Source organism: Citrus sinensis, chromosome 4 (assembly GCF_022201045.2).
Source record: "Citrus sinensis cultivar Valencia sweet orange chromosome 4, DVS_A1.0, whole genome shotgun sequence".
Taxonomy (NCBI): Eukaryota; Viridiplantae; Streptophyta; class Magnoliopsida; order Sapindales; family Rutaceae; genus Citrus; species Citrus sinensis.
In genome coordinates this window covers 576,670-596,054 of record NC_068559.1, presented here as the reverse complement: position 1 = coordinate 596,054, position 19,385 = coordinate 576,670, and the positions used below count along the sequence as shown (strand labels likewise).

The 19,385-nt window shown below is 38.1% G+C and overlaps 4 protein-coding genes across 9 annotated transcripts; 2 read left to right on the top strand and 2 right to left on the bottom strand.

Moving 5' to 3' along the window:
* Window positions 1-330: 330 nt before the first annotated feature.
* On the bottom strand, window positions 331-2,859 carry LOC102627294 (ribulose bisphosphate carboxylase/oxygenase activase 1, chloroplastic). Its single transcript, XM_006486334.4, has 7 exons — window positions 2,687-2,859; window positions 1,992-2,308; window positions 1,795-1,900; window positions 1,626-1,711; window positions 1,064-1,536; window positions 703-984; window positions 331-563 (listed from the first exon to the last, which is right to left on the bottom strand). The coding sequence occupies exons 1-7, from the start codon at window positions 2,702-2,704 to the stop codon at window positions 448-450; spliced, it is 1,398 nt and encodes a 465-aa protein (XP_006486397.1). The 5' UTR covers window positions 2,705-2,859; the 3' UTR covers window positions 331-447.
* A 3,200-nt stretch (window positions 2,860-6,059) lies between these two features.
* On the bottom strand, window positions 6,060-12,995 carry LOC102627776 (probable phosphoribosylformylglycinamidine synthase, chloroplastic/mitochondrial). 6 transcript variants are annotated; one of them, XR_008054204.1, is made up of 5 exons: window positions 12,788-12,995; window positions 12,498-12,561; window positions 7,648-12,393; window positions 6,628-7,076; window positions 6,060-6,544 (listed from the first exon to the last, which is right to left on the bottom strand). XR_008054204.1 is itself a non-coding variant. In XM_052439997.1 (3 exons), the coding sequence occupies exons 2-3, from the start codon at window positions 12,546-12,548 to the stop codon at window positions 8,200-8,202; spliced, it is 4,245 nt and encodes a 1,414-aa protein (XP_052295957.1). In that variant the 5' UTR covers window positions 12,549-12,561; window positions 12,788-12,995; the 3' UTR covers window positions 6,060-8,199. The 6 variants fall into 6 exon arrangements, 1 of the variants encoding a protein (XP_052295957.1); XR_008054206.1 differs by having other exon boundaries at window positions 6,628-7,053; XR_008054203.1 differs by having other exon boundaries at window positions 6,628-12,393.
* Window positions 6,250-7,019, top strand: LOC102628461 (LOB domain-containing protein 33-like). Its single transcript, XM_052439311.1, has 2 exons — window positions 6,250-6,528; window positions 6,615-7,019. The coding sequence occupies exons 1-2, from the start codon at window positions 6,250-6,252 to the stop codon at window positions 7,017-7,019; spliced, it is 684 nt and encodes a 227-aa protein (XP_052295271.1).
* A 5,688-nt stretch (window positions 12,996-18,683) lies between the features above and the next one.
* Window positions 18,684-19,049, top strand: LOC107178014 (probable calcium-binding protein CML16). Its single transcript, XM_015532637.2, has one exon. The coding sequence runs from the start codon at window positions 18,684-18,686 to the stop codon at window positions 19,047-19,049; it is 366 nt and encodes a 121-aa protein (XP_015388123.2).
* The last annotated feature ends 336 nt before the right edge of the window (window positions 19,050-19,385 follow it).

Below are 19,385 nucleotides of genomic sequence, written 5' to 3'. Positions count from 1 at the left end.
CAAACAAAAGTTGGGTATTTAACAATTTGAGATCTAACCAAAGCTACCATTAGCTCGCTAATAATGTAATACTGGGATGAACTAGTTTATAAATTAATGCTAGTTTGGAAGCAAAAGCGACTCTAAATGCCAATAATCTCAATCATAAGTGGCCAGTCTGCGTGTTTTAAAATGAGATTCTGAAGCAAGACCGTGGTGGATTTGCAGCCTAACATTATGTTTGCATTTTAAAATGTGTGGACATCCATACTTGAGAGGTTCTTAGATACTTGAAATGTAAATAATGGTAAGAAGGAGCACCTTTTAAAGATCGAATAAAGAGTTGTGATATAACACAAAATTAGAGGATTCTTTCTGATTAAAAAAGAAATGAAAATGCAACAATATTATTTGAATATCTCACATCCTAAGCAAAGTGCGACACTTCTCAACCCTTAGAAACAAGGCCTAAAGCGTGTATTGGCAGCTTCCATCATCACTTCTTGCAGTTGGATCAAAGTTTTCTGCAGTAGGATCAGTACATCCTTCAGGAACTGGAACATTCATTTGCTGGGCTGCTTTGCCTGCAACAGCAAAATTTACCCCCAAAAAAAAAAATGCTTTGTTATTCTTCATTTGATCTCAATTTATGCTCTAAATTTGGTAGAATGCTAGTAGCAAACCTCCCATCAAGGCCTCTTAGCTAGGATCAAGGGGGCTAACCATAGAAATTTCCACTCTGAATAGCATCTTCATTAGCTTCACCAAGAGCGGCCTCACTCAAATACTTGTCAGCCAACTGAACTCTCTTCACATTCTCTTGCTCTTGCACAATCATGTTTCCGTACTCGAGCAGCTTCTCCATTGTCATCCTTGGTTGCTCGAATGTTGGGGCTGCTTCCTTTGAGTTCACAAGGCTCTTGCCAATGCTTCCAACACCAACACCAGAGATCCACTTCCTCACCTCATCATCATAGACTCTGGCCCTCAGGGCTCCAAAGAAATCTAAAACGCAGTCAAATGAGTGATTAGCTAGTGTGCATTTGATGGGGAGTTTGCATCATCAACGGAACTGGAAACTTACCAATGGATTGGCCGGGGAAGGTGTCGACAAGCTTGACAATGTCGTCATCAGCCACATTGTCATTCCTGAAGATACCCTTGCACACACCAATACGGTCCTCCCTTGTAGGTGCCCAGTAGAATTTCTCCATACGACCATCACGGATGAGAGGAGCATACAATGTTGAGAAGTCATTACCGGTGACTATGATTGGGACACGGGGGTTCTCCTCCTTGTTGTACATACCAGGGAGTTGGACACAAGTTGGGTTATCAGCAATGTTCATGAGTGTGGCGTTAACCATTTGGTTGTTAACTGTGTACTGGGTGGTGCCACCCATACGACCAGCTCCTGCATCAAGATCATTGATCATGAGGCAGCACATTTTTCCCTTCTTGATAATGTCAGCTGCCTCACGGTACCTCTGCCTGATCAACTTAGCGGGTTCTCCAGCATTGCCACTTTCCAATTCTCCGGCACTCATCATAATTGGGCTGAAAAATCATTATCATAACATCACAGAGTAAGTACGCACCAAACATATCCTCAAACCCAAAAAAATGACAAGAGAGCATGGACTCACTTGATGCCCATCTTGGCGAAAACAAGCTCACATTGGAATGATTTTCCTTGCCCTTTGCCTCCCCATATACCCAAGATGAGAGGAACCTGTAAAAATGTAAGTTTTGAAAAATTATTAATCACATTTCCCTAAATGTATTCATCACTACAGAAACTATAAGTAAATATACCTTGATGTTGGGCAGGGACATGAAGTTCTTGGTGATGTGAACAACAAGCTTGTCCATGAAAGCAGGGGCAATGTAGAGACCGTCCATCGTGTTGTCCAAGTTGTATCTAAATCATCAAATCAAATCAATCCATGATCGAAGCCAGGCACTGATAATAATCGATTAACGATTGATGAATAAGCATCATATATACTTACGTGCGGAGACCTTGGCTGATGTAGTCATAAGAACTCATGACAGCATAGTGAGTTCCGGTTCCCATGGGGGCTTGGAACAGAGAGTCCACAGCACCTTTTCCTCTGGTGATGTCTTGCTGGTCATCAGATTCGTCGTAGGCAAGGCCCTTCCATCTGTCCTTCTTGGTCTGCTTGTTCTCATCGACTTCAGCAGTAATCTTGAAGCTCGCAGAAGGGACCTTGGATGGGGGGATCCTTGAGCTTACCTTCTTCAAGCTGGTGCCAAAGAAAGATGAGCTTGGGACAGAGGTTGCAGCACCAGAGCCATTGAAGCTCAACTGTTCCCAAAAATGAACTTAGCCCGTAAGATTTAACCATCCAATATGAACACCAATCTCTACTTCTTCAATTTCTAGACAAATTAAGCTACTTTTAGTAAGATTAGCCCATGCAGACACAAAATCAGATACAGACTTTCCCTACAATTATATATACATGCAAAAATACTAAGATATACATGAACTTAGGTTCGTACTAATCAACAAGTTCCTAATCTCTAGTCAGTTAAGAGCAAAATCACAAGCTTCTTTCATTAACTAATGATAAGAATACAGTCCAAATTAAACAAATGGAGCTAAATAGGCTAATTAATAAATAGTAACGAAGAAGCAAGCTAAGCCATGGAAAGATGGCGGGAAAAAGAAATATAACAGTACCGGTACAGCAGCAGCCATTAGGCTAGCGAGAATTGGACGGCTGTGATTGAAGTAGCTAAAGGGTCACGCTGCAATGCAGGCAAAGGAAAGCGAAGCAATGCGCTGGGTGCGTGTTGTGCTCTTTGAGGAGAGAATTGAAGATCAGAGTGAAAACTTATAGTGGTTTCTTTGAGTGTACCAAAATGGATCAAGCTTGAAGATTAGTGTATCCGTTATTAACGGCCACACAATGAAGATTGCATAGATGACACGTGGCTAACGACGAGTTGCTTAGCTATTGAGTCCGCGTATGGGTGGTTTGCTTTGGCTCCTCACCGCTTAAATTCAGCTTATTTTGTCACCACACAACCAGCTTAATTTGGAAACTTTATTTTGTGCTTTCAAATTTTTTGTTGTGTAATTTTGTGGGAAATAAAAAGGATAAAAAATGACACTTGAGGTGCAAAATTGTTCTGGGTTACGTATAATTTCTTAATCTGCTTGTTGTTATTGTTAAGAGGCCGGATGTGTTTTGTCCTAGTGAGCGATTTCTGGTCCCCCGCTGACACATTCCCTCGGTCACTTTCGGAAGCTACAATAATTTCTTAAAACATATCCGTTGGAAAAATAAAATTGCTGCCATATAATTTGATTGAAATTATGATAAGTTACAGATAATGTGGTTGATTGGGCCACGTGTCCAATATGACATGGAGTGGGCTCCACCATGGCTCAATGCAATGGATGGAGATGGGAGAACATAAAAACTAGGCCACTAATCACCATATAAACATAATAATCTCATTATTTTTTCTTTTTTCTCGTTCAAAGATCTCTTTGGGAAACTTTATTAAAAAAAAAAATTATAACAAGATCAAAGTCCTTACAATTATGGTACAGTATTACAATTACTTTCAATCATTGAATCTAATAAATATAATTATATAACTGTAGATTTAATAATTAATTATAACTGTAATACCATACTATAATTGTAACATAATTTTACCCAAAATTGATACACGGAATTTGATAACGGCAGCAATCAGAAAAAAAATGTAGAAACCAACTCAAAATTCAGTTTTTTTTTTTAAAAAAAAAAACTTGTCTCTGGGATATTCCTTCAGGTTGATGTGCACATGAGCATCATCTTAATTTCTAAATATCTCTCCATCCACCAATTGCGTTGGTTCTTTCGATTGAGAAACATATAAATTAATAAATCTGCATAAACCGACAATTTAGAGGCCAAAATATCTAAAATCCAAGAGCTTTTAAACCCAAGAAAAAAAATTCAGAAATCATAAAAAATAGATAAGACATAAATGTAAAAGTATTAATTTTTAAATATTTTTTAATTAAAAAGATAAATTACTTTACATTGATATTCAGATATTTAAAAGAAAAAAAAATTTAAACATCACCTTTAGTTTTTCTTGGAAGTTAAATATTTGAATAATAGTTGAAAAATTAAACCCAAAAATTATAGCTTCAACATATTGAATCCCTTCAAACAAGGTCTGGGTAGATATTTGAATAATAGTTTCTCTCAAATATTAAGCATTTTTTTTCTTGGACGGAAAATATTATGCATTAAACTAAAATGTAAACTCACTTCCATCCATTTCACGTTGATAAGAGCACATCATAAGGCCAAGAAATTTGAAAATTATATATCTACATATCATTCTGAGAAGATTTTGGGCCAATGCATGAAAATATAAAGCAACTAGTACAGAAATTTTGAGAAATCAATGTCCTCACATGGTTAAAAATCTATTATCTACTGATAAATTAAGTTGCATCTGCTGTAAGAGTTGTAATGAATTGGAGTTGATGACAGCTCAAATCTGCACAAGTAAATATAAATGCATAAGAAATTAACCTAGCCATCGGTCTTAGACTGGTTTCTGTAGAAACCATACGTAGCATCAAGAGGAGCTATATGTGAACACCTTAGCAAGAACTAGCTAGCAAGCAAGCAAACCCTAGCTAGCATTTATAGATGTTAATGGAAGAGGAATGATAATTGATCCATGATAGAGAAAGGCACTTTCATCGTTAAACTCGAAAGTGGGAAAGTTCTTCACTCATGCACATATCATTTTCATTCAAAAACAAAAGATTATACAGTTTCCGAAAAGACACAAAGTGGGAATGATCATGCTCATGTGAATGTAAAGGCACCATTCTGTTTCCCCTTCTCCTTTTGTTTTGATTTGCCAATTCCCACTTTACTTCTAGACCCAAGAAGCATATAATTAAGCACAAGTGATAAGCACTTGCAAGTTATAACTGTGGGTGATGGATATGTGACTTCTGCTTTTGCCTTTCCAGAGAATGGAACGACTCCCATTTGAAGTCTTTCACCATTTGTAAAGTGGCCAACAGCACAACCTGATTAAGTGCAAGAATAAAATATGCATAATAATGGAGGAAAATTAACACAACTAAGCTAATTAAGTATTAAAATTGCTTGATTCCGGGGAATTATCAGAAACCAGACAAATAGCCGTCATGAGTCATGCAGTCTATGTCCAATCTTTAAGCTCTAGAGTGTGCACGTAAAACAGCATAGATTTGTCTTCATTAGCTAAATGAGCAAGTTCTGAGCCGTAATGCACCAATCCCTGTAACTCGATTTTGACCTGAAAGCATAAAACTTTACACAAATTCCATCATTATTATTCCTTCATGCAACTACTGGACTTGATCTTGGATTCACTAAAGCAACAGCGAACTTGTGGAAACAATGAGAATAGATACTCGATATAATATAAGTCATCAAGCCTTCAAACTATGAAAAGAATACAGTACTTGCACAGAACAAAAGACGGATCGCTGTGTCATTTATAATTTGGTTCCTGGTGTTCAAAACCTATCCAAAGAGTTAAAAGATAACTATTCTTTCGTCATTTACTCCTTAGAAGCATTTTCAACTTTTGATAATTCCCTAGTGTTAGTGATGAAACCGCTAAAATTCAAGACAAACATCGCATATAGACCTGAAAGACGAGTCCAAAAATTAGTTTAAGAAATAGAATGATTTGAACAGAATTTACACATAGAGGGAATCGCTTAATGCAAAAACTAAAGCTAATAAGTAAGAGCACAATAATCATAATTAAAATGTCTTCTTACACAAGTAAAGGGAAAATTCAGACTGTACTCGTCTACCCATCAATAATATTATAAACTCAAAATATATTATTTAAGGCAAGTGTATCTCTCTTTTAGAGCCCAACTTTATGATAATGATGATTAGCTCTTTCTAGCAACTGTCTTATTTTATGAAGAATTTTTATTTTAAAAAATAAATTAAAAAAAAAAAACCTTTTATGGCATAAATTAAGAAGCCTTACCAAAATTGAGAATGACAATGTACGCCACAAAGGAGACCCAAAAGAAACTAACTTTTTCAACTAAAGTGAGAATTGTCCCTTGCTCACAACAAAAAGTACTTTTAACCCTTTTACTCATTGTTATAAAGAGTAAATTTCTGACTTCTTATCCTAAACAAAGCAATTCAAAGTTTCCAGTACTAGTGAAATAACGTTCCCAAAGATAAGTAAAAGATCAGGACAATGACAGGGCTTGGCTCTTCATGTGGTGCATGCAAGTTCCTGAGAAGAAGGTGCACAAATGATTGCATCTTTGCTCCCTACTTCTGCTATGACCAGGCTGCAGCTCATTTTGCAGCGGTGCATAAAGTGTTTGGTGCAAGCAATGTCTCAAAGCTATTACTACACCTTCCAGTTCACAACCGCAGTGATGCTGCTATCACCATATCTTACGAGGCGTTAGCTCGCATGCACGATCCCATCTACGGTTGTGTCGCTCATATCTTTGCACTCCAACAACAGGTTTGCCATTTCAATGCTGCAGTGCAAAATTATGACATGACTAAATGAGTTTGAATCAACATGAACTCTCATATGTTGCCTTGCAGGTAGCAAACTTACAAGAAGAAATAGAGATGCTCGAAAATCACATGGCCAATAACTTGGTTGGAGCCGTTTTCAGTGGAGGTTCTCAAACACCTAATGAGCCTTGTAGTCAGTCATACTTTTCTCCACAACTTGAAGCCATGAACACACTTTACTATCCAAACCAACAGGCAGAACTGCTGCAGAACCATGCAGCAAACATAAACATTAACCAAGCTTTTGAAAGCCAAACGAACGCAGAGATCCATTGCTTGCAGGGCTGGGAAGACCAAAACTTTCTAACTGAGTCCAATCCAAATCATTTACTTGGAAACCTTGATGCAGTGGAGCAAGAGAATTTTGCAAATTATCCATCATTTGATATCAATGGCAATGCCATAAATTTACAGGGTCCAAGCTGGCAGTGAGAATTGCTCTAGCAATAAAGTATACAAAGAGCTTCTGCAAGATGGGATGTCCTTCAGCTTTCAAATGAAAACAAGCATCGTTATACCTATTTTGTCATATCAAGTATGTGTATAACCATGATTTTCAAGACTAAAACATAGGCATATTCTAGCTCCAGTTAAACTCCTGCAACCATACGTACAGCCTTTACCTTCTAAAATAACTTAACCATGCACCTGCATTAACTTTGATAATATTCAGTATCTAAAAAATACGCTTCATTTTAGCCAAAGTCAATATCTTACTTGGTTTGTAGAGAGATTACATATCAATATTTACAGCAATCTCAGATTATCTATAATTGAATCCTTTTGGGCAATTATCACCTACTTGTATTTTCTCCCCAAACCAAAAAAAAATCATGGCACAGGATATGGAATATTGAAACTTGTACAACCTAGACCCTTGCTTTTGAACCACAACCAATGAGCATGACCAAGACTTTTTTAAGTTTAAAGATGCGGCGACAGGGGCATCCAACATTGCCATTCATTATTATTGCCAGCCACTATATTCAATTACTGAGATTTTGATTAAAAAAACAAAGATCAAAACTGTCACAGTCAAGGTCTTAATTATTACACAAACCATATCATGGAAGAAGGTATCAAGTTCCGCAAAGCCAGTATAGCAAGATCCAGCTCAAGTTGATTCTGCAGTTAATGATCAGCATTTGATTGACAAGAGACAAGACACAGTTATGCAATGCCATATCAAATAGCAGCCTTGTTAATCCAGAACAGAGTAATAATATGAGGGCCAATATTCCTTTATGTGCAGGCTGCATTTATGCCCTTATAACAAAGAACTTATGCAACCAAAAATGTATAATTTTCATTTAAAAGTAGTTAAGTATCCTATATGATGAAATATGTCCATTTTTCAGTTATTGTTTGACGTAATTCTTGCAAATAAAATTATCAAAAGAAATTAACACATCGGATGTCTTCTAAAATTGGCCTAAATCAGAAGCCAAATACAACTCACTTCAAAATGTCTGCAGATTTTTTTTGTAGCAATCAGAGCCCTGGTTTCCCGGCATCAAACATACCATACATCAGCACAGAAATGAATCAGCGAGCAATTAGAGGCAGCAACCTTCCTGAAGGGAAAATGGAAAGGGGGAGTTACTAACCCATCTCAAGAACACCATTCTCTGGCATTTTGGAACATCTTTAACCATGGGCTAGGGCCCTTTTTGTCCACATTCCAGTTCTTGGGGTACCACGGGTACTGCCACATTAAGAAGCAACGCTCTGGATGAGGCATCATAGCAAGATGTCTTCCATCGGGTGAACAAATTGCTGCCACTCCTAAGGGAGAGCCATTCACATTAAAAGGGTAAACTTCTGTAGGATTTCCATCATCATCACAATATCTTACTGGAGCCAAATGTGAATGAAGGATACGATCAAGAACACCATCATCAGGGAAATACGCTCTACCCTCACCATGGGCAGCCCAGACACCTAATGTGCTGCCTTCCATTCCTTTCAACATTATAGCAGGTGAGTCCTCTATTGTTACACTCGAGAAGCGGCATTCAAACCGACCTGACTCATTGTGAACAAACCTTGGCTGTGATGGGTCCCCACCAGCGCCATGCACACCCCCGACTTGAGGCCCTGGGATCCACCCCAATAGAGCCATAAGCTGACACCCATTGCAAACACCAAGACTGAATGTGTCTGGACGCTTGTAAAACTCCTGAAATTGGTTTAGAAGAGGTTGATTGAACCGTATGGAAGCAGACCAACCTTTTGCAGAATCAAGAACATCAGCATAACTAAAACCTCCAACAAACACAATTCCACGGAACTCATCTAGAGAGATCGCTCCGTTAATAAGGTCCGACATTGTAACATCCCATGGTTCAAAACCAGCAGCATAAAATGCTGCAGACATTTCTCTGTCTCCGTTGCTGCCTTCCTCTCGAATCACAGCTACTTTTGGTTTTGAAGTTGCATTCATATACTTTTCATCTGTTAGGGAAGGAGTAAAGGACAATTTCCATAAAGGTTCACACCTTGACTTCAACCCTTCTTTCTCTGATTCCACACAAGAAGCCAACCTTTGGAACTTTTCCAGCTCAAAACTAGTTTCCTCCCACATGTCTCTAAGGAGAGAAGTTTTCTCGTTCAAATGGGTTAATCCATCGACCTTTATTTCTACTGAGTGTGAACTGTTCACTTGTCCAATGATCTCGGCAGAAACGCCTGCATCATGGAGTTTTTTGGATACAGTGTCCAAGTTTGACTTGCTTACCTCAAGAACAAGGCCAAGTTCTTCCGCAAATAGTGTCTGGAAGAGGCTATTACCTTCTGAATTCAAGTCCAAGGTAATCCCATAATTCCCAGCAAATGCCATCTCCAGGGTACACACCAACAGCCCACCATCACTAATATCATGACCAGTGGACACAAGTTCATCACCTACAAGGTCTTGAACAGTTTCAAATACTCTTTTCAAGTAAGGAACATCTTCTAGATCTGGGCTCTCATTCCCCACTTGGTCAAAAACCTGTGCAAGAGCAGATCCACCTAACCGGCGTTTCCCCTTTGCCAAATCAATGTGAAGCAAAATACCATCATCCCCCAGTTTCAAGTCCGGAGTCACAGTTTTTGTTATGTCAGGACATGTGACGTAGACACTAATTACAAGACTACCAGGAGCCTTAACAACCTCTCCACCTGAATACGCAGCCATGGAAAGGCTGTCCTTTCCCCCATCAATAGCAATTCCAAGTTCTATCATAGCTTCCGCAAGAGCTGTTGCAGCATCATACATGGCTGCTCCTTCTCCATCAAGCTTGGCAGCATACATCCAATTACCACTTGCTTTCACATGAGAAAGAGAAGTGACCTTTGCCCACACCAGATTTGTCAGTGCTTCTCCAACTGCTAATCTGGCCATTGCTTTTGGATTCAGCAAACCTTTGATTGGCTGCTCACCAATGGCACATGCTCCTCCAGTCAAATCAGTATAAGTTTGAGCAATGACAGCAACATCTGCAAGAGTAATCTGCAATGGACCAACAGTTTGCTGCTGAGCTACAAGTCCTGTCACACACCTATCCACCTTTGTTGTTAAAAAGCGTTTTGAACAGACTGATGGAAGTCTCAATACCCTCTTCAAAGAATCCATCACAGTAATCCCAGGAGCAATAGCAAGTGGCTCTCGAGCCTGGTCCACATGATGGAATTCAAAGGTTTTTTGAGGCATGTCTCCAAGAACTCTCTGAAGCTCAAGATCTACAGCGGCAGGAGGAGGAGGGAGTCCACTTGACTGACATTTTTGAACAGCTGCACTATCAACTAAAACAACACGCCCCTCGCCACTAATGGTTCCAATAACAGCCATCGAGACCCTTTCTCTTTCACAGATTGATTGTAAAAGATCACGGCTTTCCGGTTTCACCAAAATTGCATCCTGCTCCTGGTATTCAGCTCCCCATATCTCTAAAACAGACAGAGTATGATCACCAACTATAATCGCCCGGATATCAATCTCAGCACCCTTTGGGTATATGATTTCCTTGACAACATTACAATTCCCACCAGCTCCTTGATCATGAATGCTGATAATTGGGTTAGTTTCCCCCATCTCAATGCAGGCACGAACTACACGATACAACTTTTGTGCCATCTCAGCATCCCCACGCTGTACAGCATTAAAATCAAGATCTGCATCATTCTGCCCACTAACCATACTAGATGCTGCTCCACCTCCCATTCCAATACGATATGCAGGACCTCCAATCTTCACAACCAACATCCCGATGTCAGGCTCGCCTTTTGATATATGGTTGTGATCAATTTGCCCAATGCCCCCACTAAACATGATTGGCTTCAACCATTCTCGTCTTTGCCCACTTGGGAGTCTCATTCCAAATGTCCGCGTATAGCCCTGAATCAAAGGCTCTCCAAATTTGTTTCCATAGTCAGATGCACCATTGCTAGCATCAATAAGAATTTGGAGAGGGGAAGCCAGATTTAATGGATATGTAAAAGACGGATCTTCCCAGGGAGCATAAGACCCTTCTACATTCAGATTCCCAACACAGTAACCAGCTGTAGATGCCACTACAAAAGACCCCCTTCCAGTCGCATGGGTATCCCTGATTCGGCCACCTGCACCCGTCTCTGCTCCTGGGTACGGTGCCACTGCACATGGGAAATTATGGGTCTCTGCAGTAAATAAAACATCAAGGTCCTGAGAACTTTCACTTAGTGGACATGTTGAACCAGGCTGAACTGGTCGCAATTGCTTCACAGGGAAGCCCTTGATTGCGCTTGAGTTATCCTTGAAGCCGATGACGGAATTATTAGGGTTTGCCTGCAGGGTGCTCTTCACAATCTGCATGAGAGTCCTATCCATAGGTTTTCCATCAATCACAATCTTCCCAGTAAAAAACCAATGCCGGCTGTGCTCACTATTGGATTGTGCAATATCAAACAATTCAACTGTAGTTGGATTCCGCTTGATGTCCTCTTTGAAGAGCCGGGTGTAGTACTGCAAATCTTGCTCATCAAAAGCCAGACCCATCTCCTGATTGATTTCCTCCAACGACTTTCTGCCATTCTCCATAACTGGCAAAAATCTAACTTCCTCTGGGACCACACTGGTCTCAAATGATGTCAGCTTCTCAGTATAAACACACTCGGTCATCCGATCATGAACCATTGCAGCAAAATCATTAATTTGATTATCTTGTAGTGCACCTTTACTGAACAACAAGTATCTTCTTGACCTCTCCAACCGAGTCACCTCTGTTAACCCACACACACGACAAATAGATACACCATTAGCAGACCATGCAGTAGTAAAAGACAATCTAGGCCCAACCTCCACAATCACAGCTTTCAGTCCTTTTTGCTTTTTCTTCTCAAGAAAGCTCTCAGTGCCCAAATTCTCTGGCTCATATGTTTCTTGAAGAAGCCACTTCAACACTTCAAGTTTCTCAGTCGAAATCCTAGAATCAAGACCAATATTAAAACACTGCTCTGTTTTCAACCCAACAATCTGATTTGAAATCTTTGTCTGAACAGACTTGAGAAGCTCAGCAGCGGCACTGTCCTGAAGTAACGGAATCCGATAAAAATGAATAACCTCTTGAGCAGGCTTCTCAATCAAGTTTGGTTGCTCATCCACTGAAGTGGCCTTATCCCCAGAGACAACGGCTCTAGGCTTTGATTGAGCACAACATTTCAACGAAACACTTTTTCTACTAGAGATACCAAATTTCGAATTTTGATTGCTCAGCGCCCCCCATAGCAAATTCTTCCGCTTGATAGCAGAATTTCCATTCAGGAACAGAGTGTTCCTGTGGGTACCCTATAATCGAAATTCCAAGAAGAACAAGACGTCATCAAATTTGTGCTATTTTCGTTTTAGTAGATTAATCATAATAGTAACAGAAGAGAATCAAAACTACTTACTTGCAAAAAATCTGCTGCTGTAATTGCTGTAATTTCTTTTAAGCCCGACATTCTCCCACTCCACCTGCAAAACCAAAAAAAAAAAAAAAAACCAGAATTAACCAACCCGTAATCCATATTTTCGCATTAAAGGAAAAAAGTAAAGCGTTTCAGCAAAACAGCAAAAACCCTACAAATTTAATCAAATTACAGCAGAGACGTGAACTGTCATTAAGTGTTAGATAAAAAAAAAAAACTAATAATACATGGAGAAAGAGAATGAAGAATGAAGAATGAAGAATGAAGGAAACCTTGTGAATTTCGTAACTCAAATCAAAACCAAGTGGTTTTGTTTTGTAACCAAAAATCGGAGGCTGAGAGTGACAGCCGAAACCGAACTGGGCTTGGTTGGCCTTTCGTTCTGTTTATGTACGGTCGAAGAACAAAACCCTACTTCTACTTCGTGGGTGATGACTGACGTGAGTGAGGCTGTCTTTTCCCTTTTTTTTTCTTTTTACTATTATTTTATTATTTACTTTTTGTAATCACCTTCTTTTTTTTTTTATAAGTAATCCCATTTGCCTTAAATTAATTCTTGTTTAATTAGAAAATCTAAGTGGGGAGATATGTTTTGGACCAAAGCGAGATTCTCGGACTTCTTATCAGCTGGGTCCCGCGTGCAATAACGTGGCAAGATCAAAATTTTGATTTCTCACATTTTTGCTATTTTATCTGGAAAATTAGAATCAAAATCCAAATATTTGCTATGGTATGAATGAATATTAATCATTTAATTTTTGGGTTGTATTTTCTTAATTTAAGTGTTTCTTACTCAATACGCTGCCCCCACTCACCATCACTTAATTGCATACCAATTATTTAAAGTAACTTTAGAACATATTCCATTGAAATTATTGAGCACGAGTTCACAATTTCATTTAGATCAGCTTTGTTTGAGTGAATTTAATTAGGAGAAACAATTTTATTCCTAATTTTCACAATTAATAGAAATCGAAGGAGGCAAACGAGGAGAGGATTGAAATGAGACATGTATCATCTTGAACGAATGTAACATGTTGAGGTGCACGTGTGGAGGATATATTGTTGTTTTGCATGTCTGGTTGTCTCTGTAATACTAATAATATCTTCGTGTGACAAATAAATTGAAATGCTTAGTGCGGTTCTTGTTGTTTGCTTTGTAAGGGCACGTGATGATTACTTTTGCTCTTTCAATTAGAGGAGATGATTTTGACAATTTTACTAAATCAAATCAATCTTTGGTGTCTCATGTTGAAGAATTTACGATGTTGGCAATGAAGCATATTATTCCCTTAATGACTCAAACATATCTGCAAAATAAGATTAATTTAGCTCCTCCAAGATTCATATACTCAATAACGACTACCTAACATAAAACTATAATGAGTGTGGCTAAGCCTAACCTATCTTCTTAAACATAAATATGTTTTCGGAGCCAGGACTCAGCACATGAGGAGTTAAAAAGAGGTGGATGCATCGGGTATTCAATGGGGTTATAATGCAGAAACTACAGAAGTAAACTGGGAAAAACATAAAATTAGTATAATTAAGAGGGTCAATATGACCTATAATCAACAAAACATAGGCATGATGAAAAATTGAACAACATAAATCACAAAAAAAATAATAATTGATGGTTTGATTTATCAAATAGTCTCTCCTGCGAATAGTTAATTAGTTGTGCGGTCATGTTCCATTTGAAAGTTGACTTGCTGCCTACAAATAGGACTGTACTTGTCCGACTAACCCTAGAATAGACACCCCGACAACAAGGAATAAGACTGTAAAACAGGATTCTGAAGTAGAAAGAATTCAGCTGATTTATATATCCTATATGTGATAAGAATTAATTAATATTTATTTGTTGGTACATAGCCTCTGACTCAAATGAAATCCCTTAATTTGCTTAAAAGAAATAATTGATTGATTAATATGGGTGATCATATTCATCGTCATCGTCATGTTGAATTGAGCGATGATATCATTCTTGAAATCTTCCTTCAATTGCCTGTAAAATACATATTCCAATATAGATCATTGTCAAAAACATCGAACCGTTTACTCTTTGACCCCTCATTCTATGCCCAATACCAGCGCCGGCGCAGGCTCAATAGAGAATCACAACAGTTGCAATTGCTAGGATTTTTCCAGGGCTGCAAGTCCTGATACTGGACTACAATCGAACAAGAAGGGGCCCCTAAGCTCTCCTTCTTACCAGTCTGCAAACAAGGCATGCCTTTAACATCTCGTCCTTTTTTTTTGAAAAGGATTGGTTTCATCTTGGGTTTCTTCAGTGGTTTGACCCTTTGCGGCCGCCATCCCGTGACATACTTTGTGTGCAATCCTGTTACTGACCAATGCTTCCTTCTCCCTCGTCCTAACAGGGGGTGCAATCCCATAAATCTTGTTATTGGTTTCCATTATCATCCCGAATCTCATGGTGGTTCGAATCGAAAGTAGGGGTGGTGCTTACAACAACTCTATGTACAGCAGAGTCGCAATCGATACCTATTCATTGCAAACTTTCGTTGCATACGACCCCAACACGGCCGCGGATAACTTGTGGTTGATCAGAATGCTACTTGCACGTATGACTGGTAGAGCTGTTCCGATTCTCACAAAAACTGAAATCGATGAGTTGCTTCAAAGTGGCTACCATAACGTTTTCGTGGGGTTTTGATCTTTTGTTCTTCGAAAGAAACTCACTAATTACAATAATTCTTTGGTGGTTCCTGAAACGGAATGGAGGCAGTGTTATGTGATAGATTTTAAACCAAGTGTTCCCTATTATTTTCTGGCACCTTTGGATTATCCAACAGTTATACCATTTCACTCGGAGAAGGATTATCCAACACTTATAGTATTTTTCCCAGAGAATTCACAAATTGTGTTTTTCAGAAAGGATATGAATATCTTCTATTATGTTATGTTGGTCATGCCTTCATGTGGAAGTACTGCCATTTGTTCCCTTACTTCAACCGCGAGTGCCGCCTTCTCCATTTCCTATCGCTTGATCTTCTTCTAAGTGTATCCAGTTTCAGTTTTTTATAGCCTTTGAATTGATACAACAACAAACGGTTGCATTAGTTGGACAAATTTTCAGGAATTTTGTCTCTTTTATAATCTTTTAGTCGAATGTGGTTGATGCAATAGGACAATTAGTTTCTACGATGATTGTTGGCAAATTTTTGAATATTTTTAGACAATTAAGTGTCCATGAGGGCTGCTGTCCTCGTAAACAGCCCTCACAGCATTTTAGAACTTAAAATTCCACTCAATTATTGTAGAAGCAGTTCGAGCCCCACACAATATTTCAGGAGTTAAAATTTATTCTCAATTATTGTAGGAGTTAACAAATAATTGAGTGGAGATGATTTTTTTTTTATGAACTGTGAATCTCAAATAATATGAGTATAGTCTAATTGTAATCTCATATAATATGAATTATAAACGGTGTACAAAAAAAATGACCATAAACCTTTGCCAGCAAATCATGACTCAAAAGTAACTTAATTCTTAATTAATCTACCAAACCGATGTTAGTCTATCATTTGCAGATACGTTTAAGAGCAGGTGCGTGTTTTGTGCGGTTTCTCTTACATCCACTTGTCATTCATCAAGAGTAAACAAACGCTGTTGTTATGTGTGAAAGTGCTGATTCACCCTCTTCATCGCAGCCGATCGAACGGCTCATCAATTTTGGCTTCGGTAAGAATTGGAACTGCTATGCCATCAGCCAGCAAGCGATCGAGCGTGTGTGGCATTCTTATTTTGATCCACCGTAACTTATTCCGAGTGTCGGATGATGAAAATTAGGTCTCGACTGGGGGCTCTCTCTGTTTATGCATGCCGTTGTAGAAAATCAGCTTCAACCAGCAAGTAATTGATGTTGAAATTCCTCACCATAATAGAGACCAATAACAACTCTTCAGAGAAAGAGGGAACGGTTGGTGTTCAATAAATGAAATCCTCATATCTATCTAGCTGTCCCAAACCGTGGAATAAAAACACACATCAAGTCATCAATCAATTAGATTACGACAAAATTAACCAATGAGATGTTTCAATCTGGCAAGAAATAACAAAAGCAAATTATTTCCAATTACAATCACGTTGGCACGAATTATTGGTTTAGACAATTGACCTTGAAAACCAATTATTAAGTGACATTCAACTCATGACATAACGTTATCAAATTGATTACTAATTCATTATAATTATAGTCAATTATTTTGTGTATATTTAGTGGAAATGGGTCCATCACGAATCCAAAATTCTATCTTTATGAAAGCGAAATCTGATCGGGGAGAATTTAATAGTAAGCCCCGACCTTTCAAAAATAAAAGAAGGTCTTATTACGGTCGCGAGTCTGATTACTGATGAGACAAGAGTTGAATGTTCTTAATCTTCTTATAATTTCTCAACAGGGAAGAAATCCTGATGAGAGTGGTTAAATGGCTAAATTATCTTAATGGTAATATTATGCTCCCAAAAGTTTGTATTTCATACATAAAGTGATAATTTGGCACCTCAAAACATCATTTTATATCACTTTATGAGTAGACATGATGATATATAAGATTTATAAGTATATGTTTACTCATGTGTGCTGTGTCTAAATAAATAAAATGAGATGTATCATATTTTGGGGGTTGGTTATATGAGTGTCCATTTAGTTTAATTAATAATAAAATCTCTCAAAATATACCCGATCTGCCTCTATTACATTATTTATTAATCGATAGTTAAAGAACACCTGTGTATTTAGTATTTACCAACTAATGTTATGCTTGGGTGTGAATCAAACGGATATTAATTTTTATAAACTTGCTGCCGAGTCATTAAATCTTGTTTACTCACACACACGCGCGCACAAAATATGTCATTTGATGAAACCAATTACACCCACACCCACATCACATCCCTTGAATTATGAATTGTGCTTTCCGCATTTGTGCATGTATGTCTCCTTTTTAAATTTCAATTGGTTTGAATAGAATATAATTTTTATATATTCTCTCGATGTCGATCCATGGAGGAATGACGAGAGAACATTTTCATTTGAAATTTTGAGGACCACGGTGTCGTGTAGAGGAATGAGGAGAGAATCTTTTTCTTTTATTTAAAAATAAAAAATGGAATTTGCCCTATCTACATATTCAACTTTGATATGTGTGAGGCATTGATCTGTATTTATCAGTATTTGTATAATTATTAAAAAAAACAAGAAGAAGAAGAAACGGAATAAAACAAATGTATACATATATAGCAAAAATTCAGACCAAACCCTCTATTTATAAAAGAGGATAAATATTTATTTATCCTTATATCTTGAATTAAAATATGTGTTTGGTCCTTATATCTAAAAACATACTTCAAGATATTCATGTGGTTAAATATGTATCCTTAAAGACATTAATTAAAAGAAGAAAATAATAATCTATCAAATCAACCTTAAAAGTAATATAAAAATTTAAACAAATATTTTTATTATTATTTTACTTGTAGAATTAATTTAATAAATTATTTTTTATAAAATAATTATTAACAAGAATATTAAATATTACTTAAAGTTAGTTTATATTAATTATTTACAAATAGTTATTAACAAGATTGTTGCACAAGTACCAAATTACTACTTCTTTCACTCTATTATTTATTGATTAATTTGTTAATAAATAATTATTAATTAATTAATTAATATTAAGATTATGATTGCAAAGGGTATTACTGTAAGATAGGCTTGGCAAAATTCCGGGTCCGGTCCGAGTTTGGTGCAACCCGGGACCGGACCGGACGCAAAAAATTGAAACCCAGACCCGGACAAAACCCGGCTTTTGCATGTCCGGTCCGGGCTTGAGCCCGGCGTGTCCCGGGTCCGGGTTTTGTCTTCCGGACTTCTATGCCTGCAAACAATTATTTCGAAAAGAAGACAAAAGGCACAGGGCTGCTAGCAGTGGCAGAACATGAAGATGAAGAGATGAAATGAAATGGCTGTCACAAAAGCATGCATGGTGATGGTTACATCACTGCGTCTTAAACAAACAAAAGCACAAAAACAAAAGAACACAAAACACAGCATTTTTTTTTCTTTTTTCTTTTTTTCCTTGAATCTTATTTTTGTTTCTTTCTTTCCTTCACCCCATTCCCATATATCTTTAATCAACAATGACGGTGATGGAAACAGTTCAATCGGAGCAACTAAAACAGCTCAAAGACATATTCATGCGTTTCGACATGGACTCGGACGGCAGCCTCACGCAGCTGGAACTGGCCGCACTCCTGCGCGCCCTGGGGCTCAAGCCAACCGGCGACCAGCTGCACATTTTGTTGGCCGACATGGATTCCAACGGCAACGGCCTTGTCGAATTCGACAAATTGGTTGCTCTAATACTCCCCGACATCAGCGAGCAAGTCTTGGTCAACCAAGAACAACTCATGGAGGCCTTTCGGTCCTTCGATTGCGACGGCAACGGCTACATCACTGCGGCCGAGCTAGCGAGCTCCATGGCCATTATTGGTAACTGGTTTTAGTTTTAGTTTTTTTTTTTTTTAGTTTATTCTAAAAACGGGTCCGGGTCCGGGTTCCAGGTTTTGGTGCTAAACCCGGACCGTGGCCGGAAATGTCCGGGTTTTAAATTCGGAAACCCGGATCCGCTTTTTTAGTATATGCAGTCCGGGTTTTGCCCGGACCGGATTGGCCGGATCTGGTCCGGGCGGGTTTTTTTGACACCCCTACTGTAAGAGGAAAGAAAAAGATAAGAAAAAAATATAACATATTTAATTACAGAAATATTTCAATATATGTTTTTAAATATAAAGAATAAATAAATAGTTAAATCAAAATATAAGAACAAAACAAATATTTAT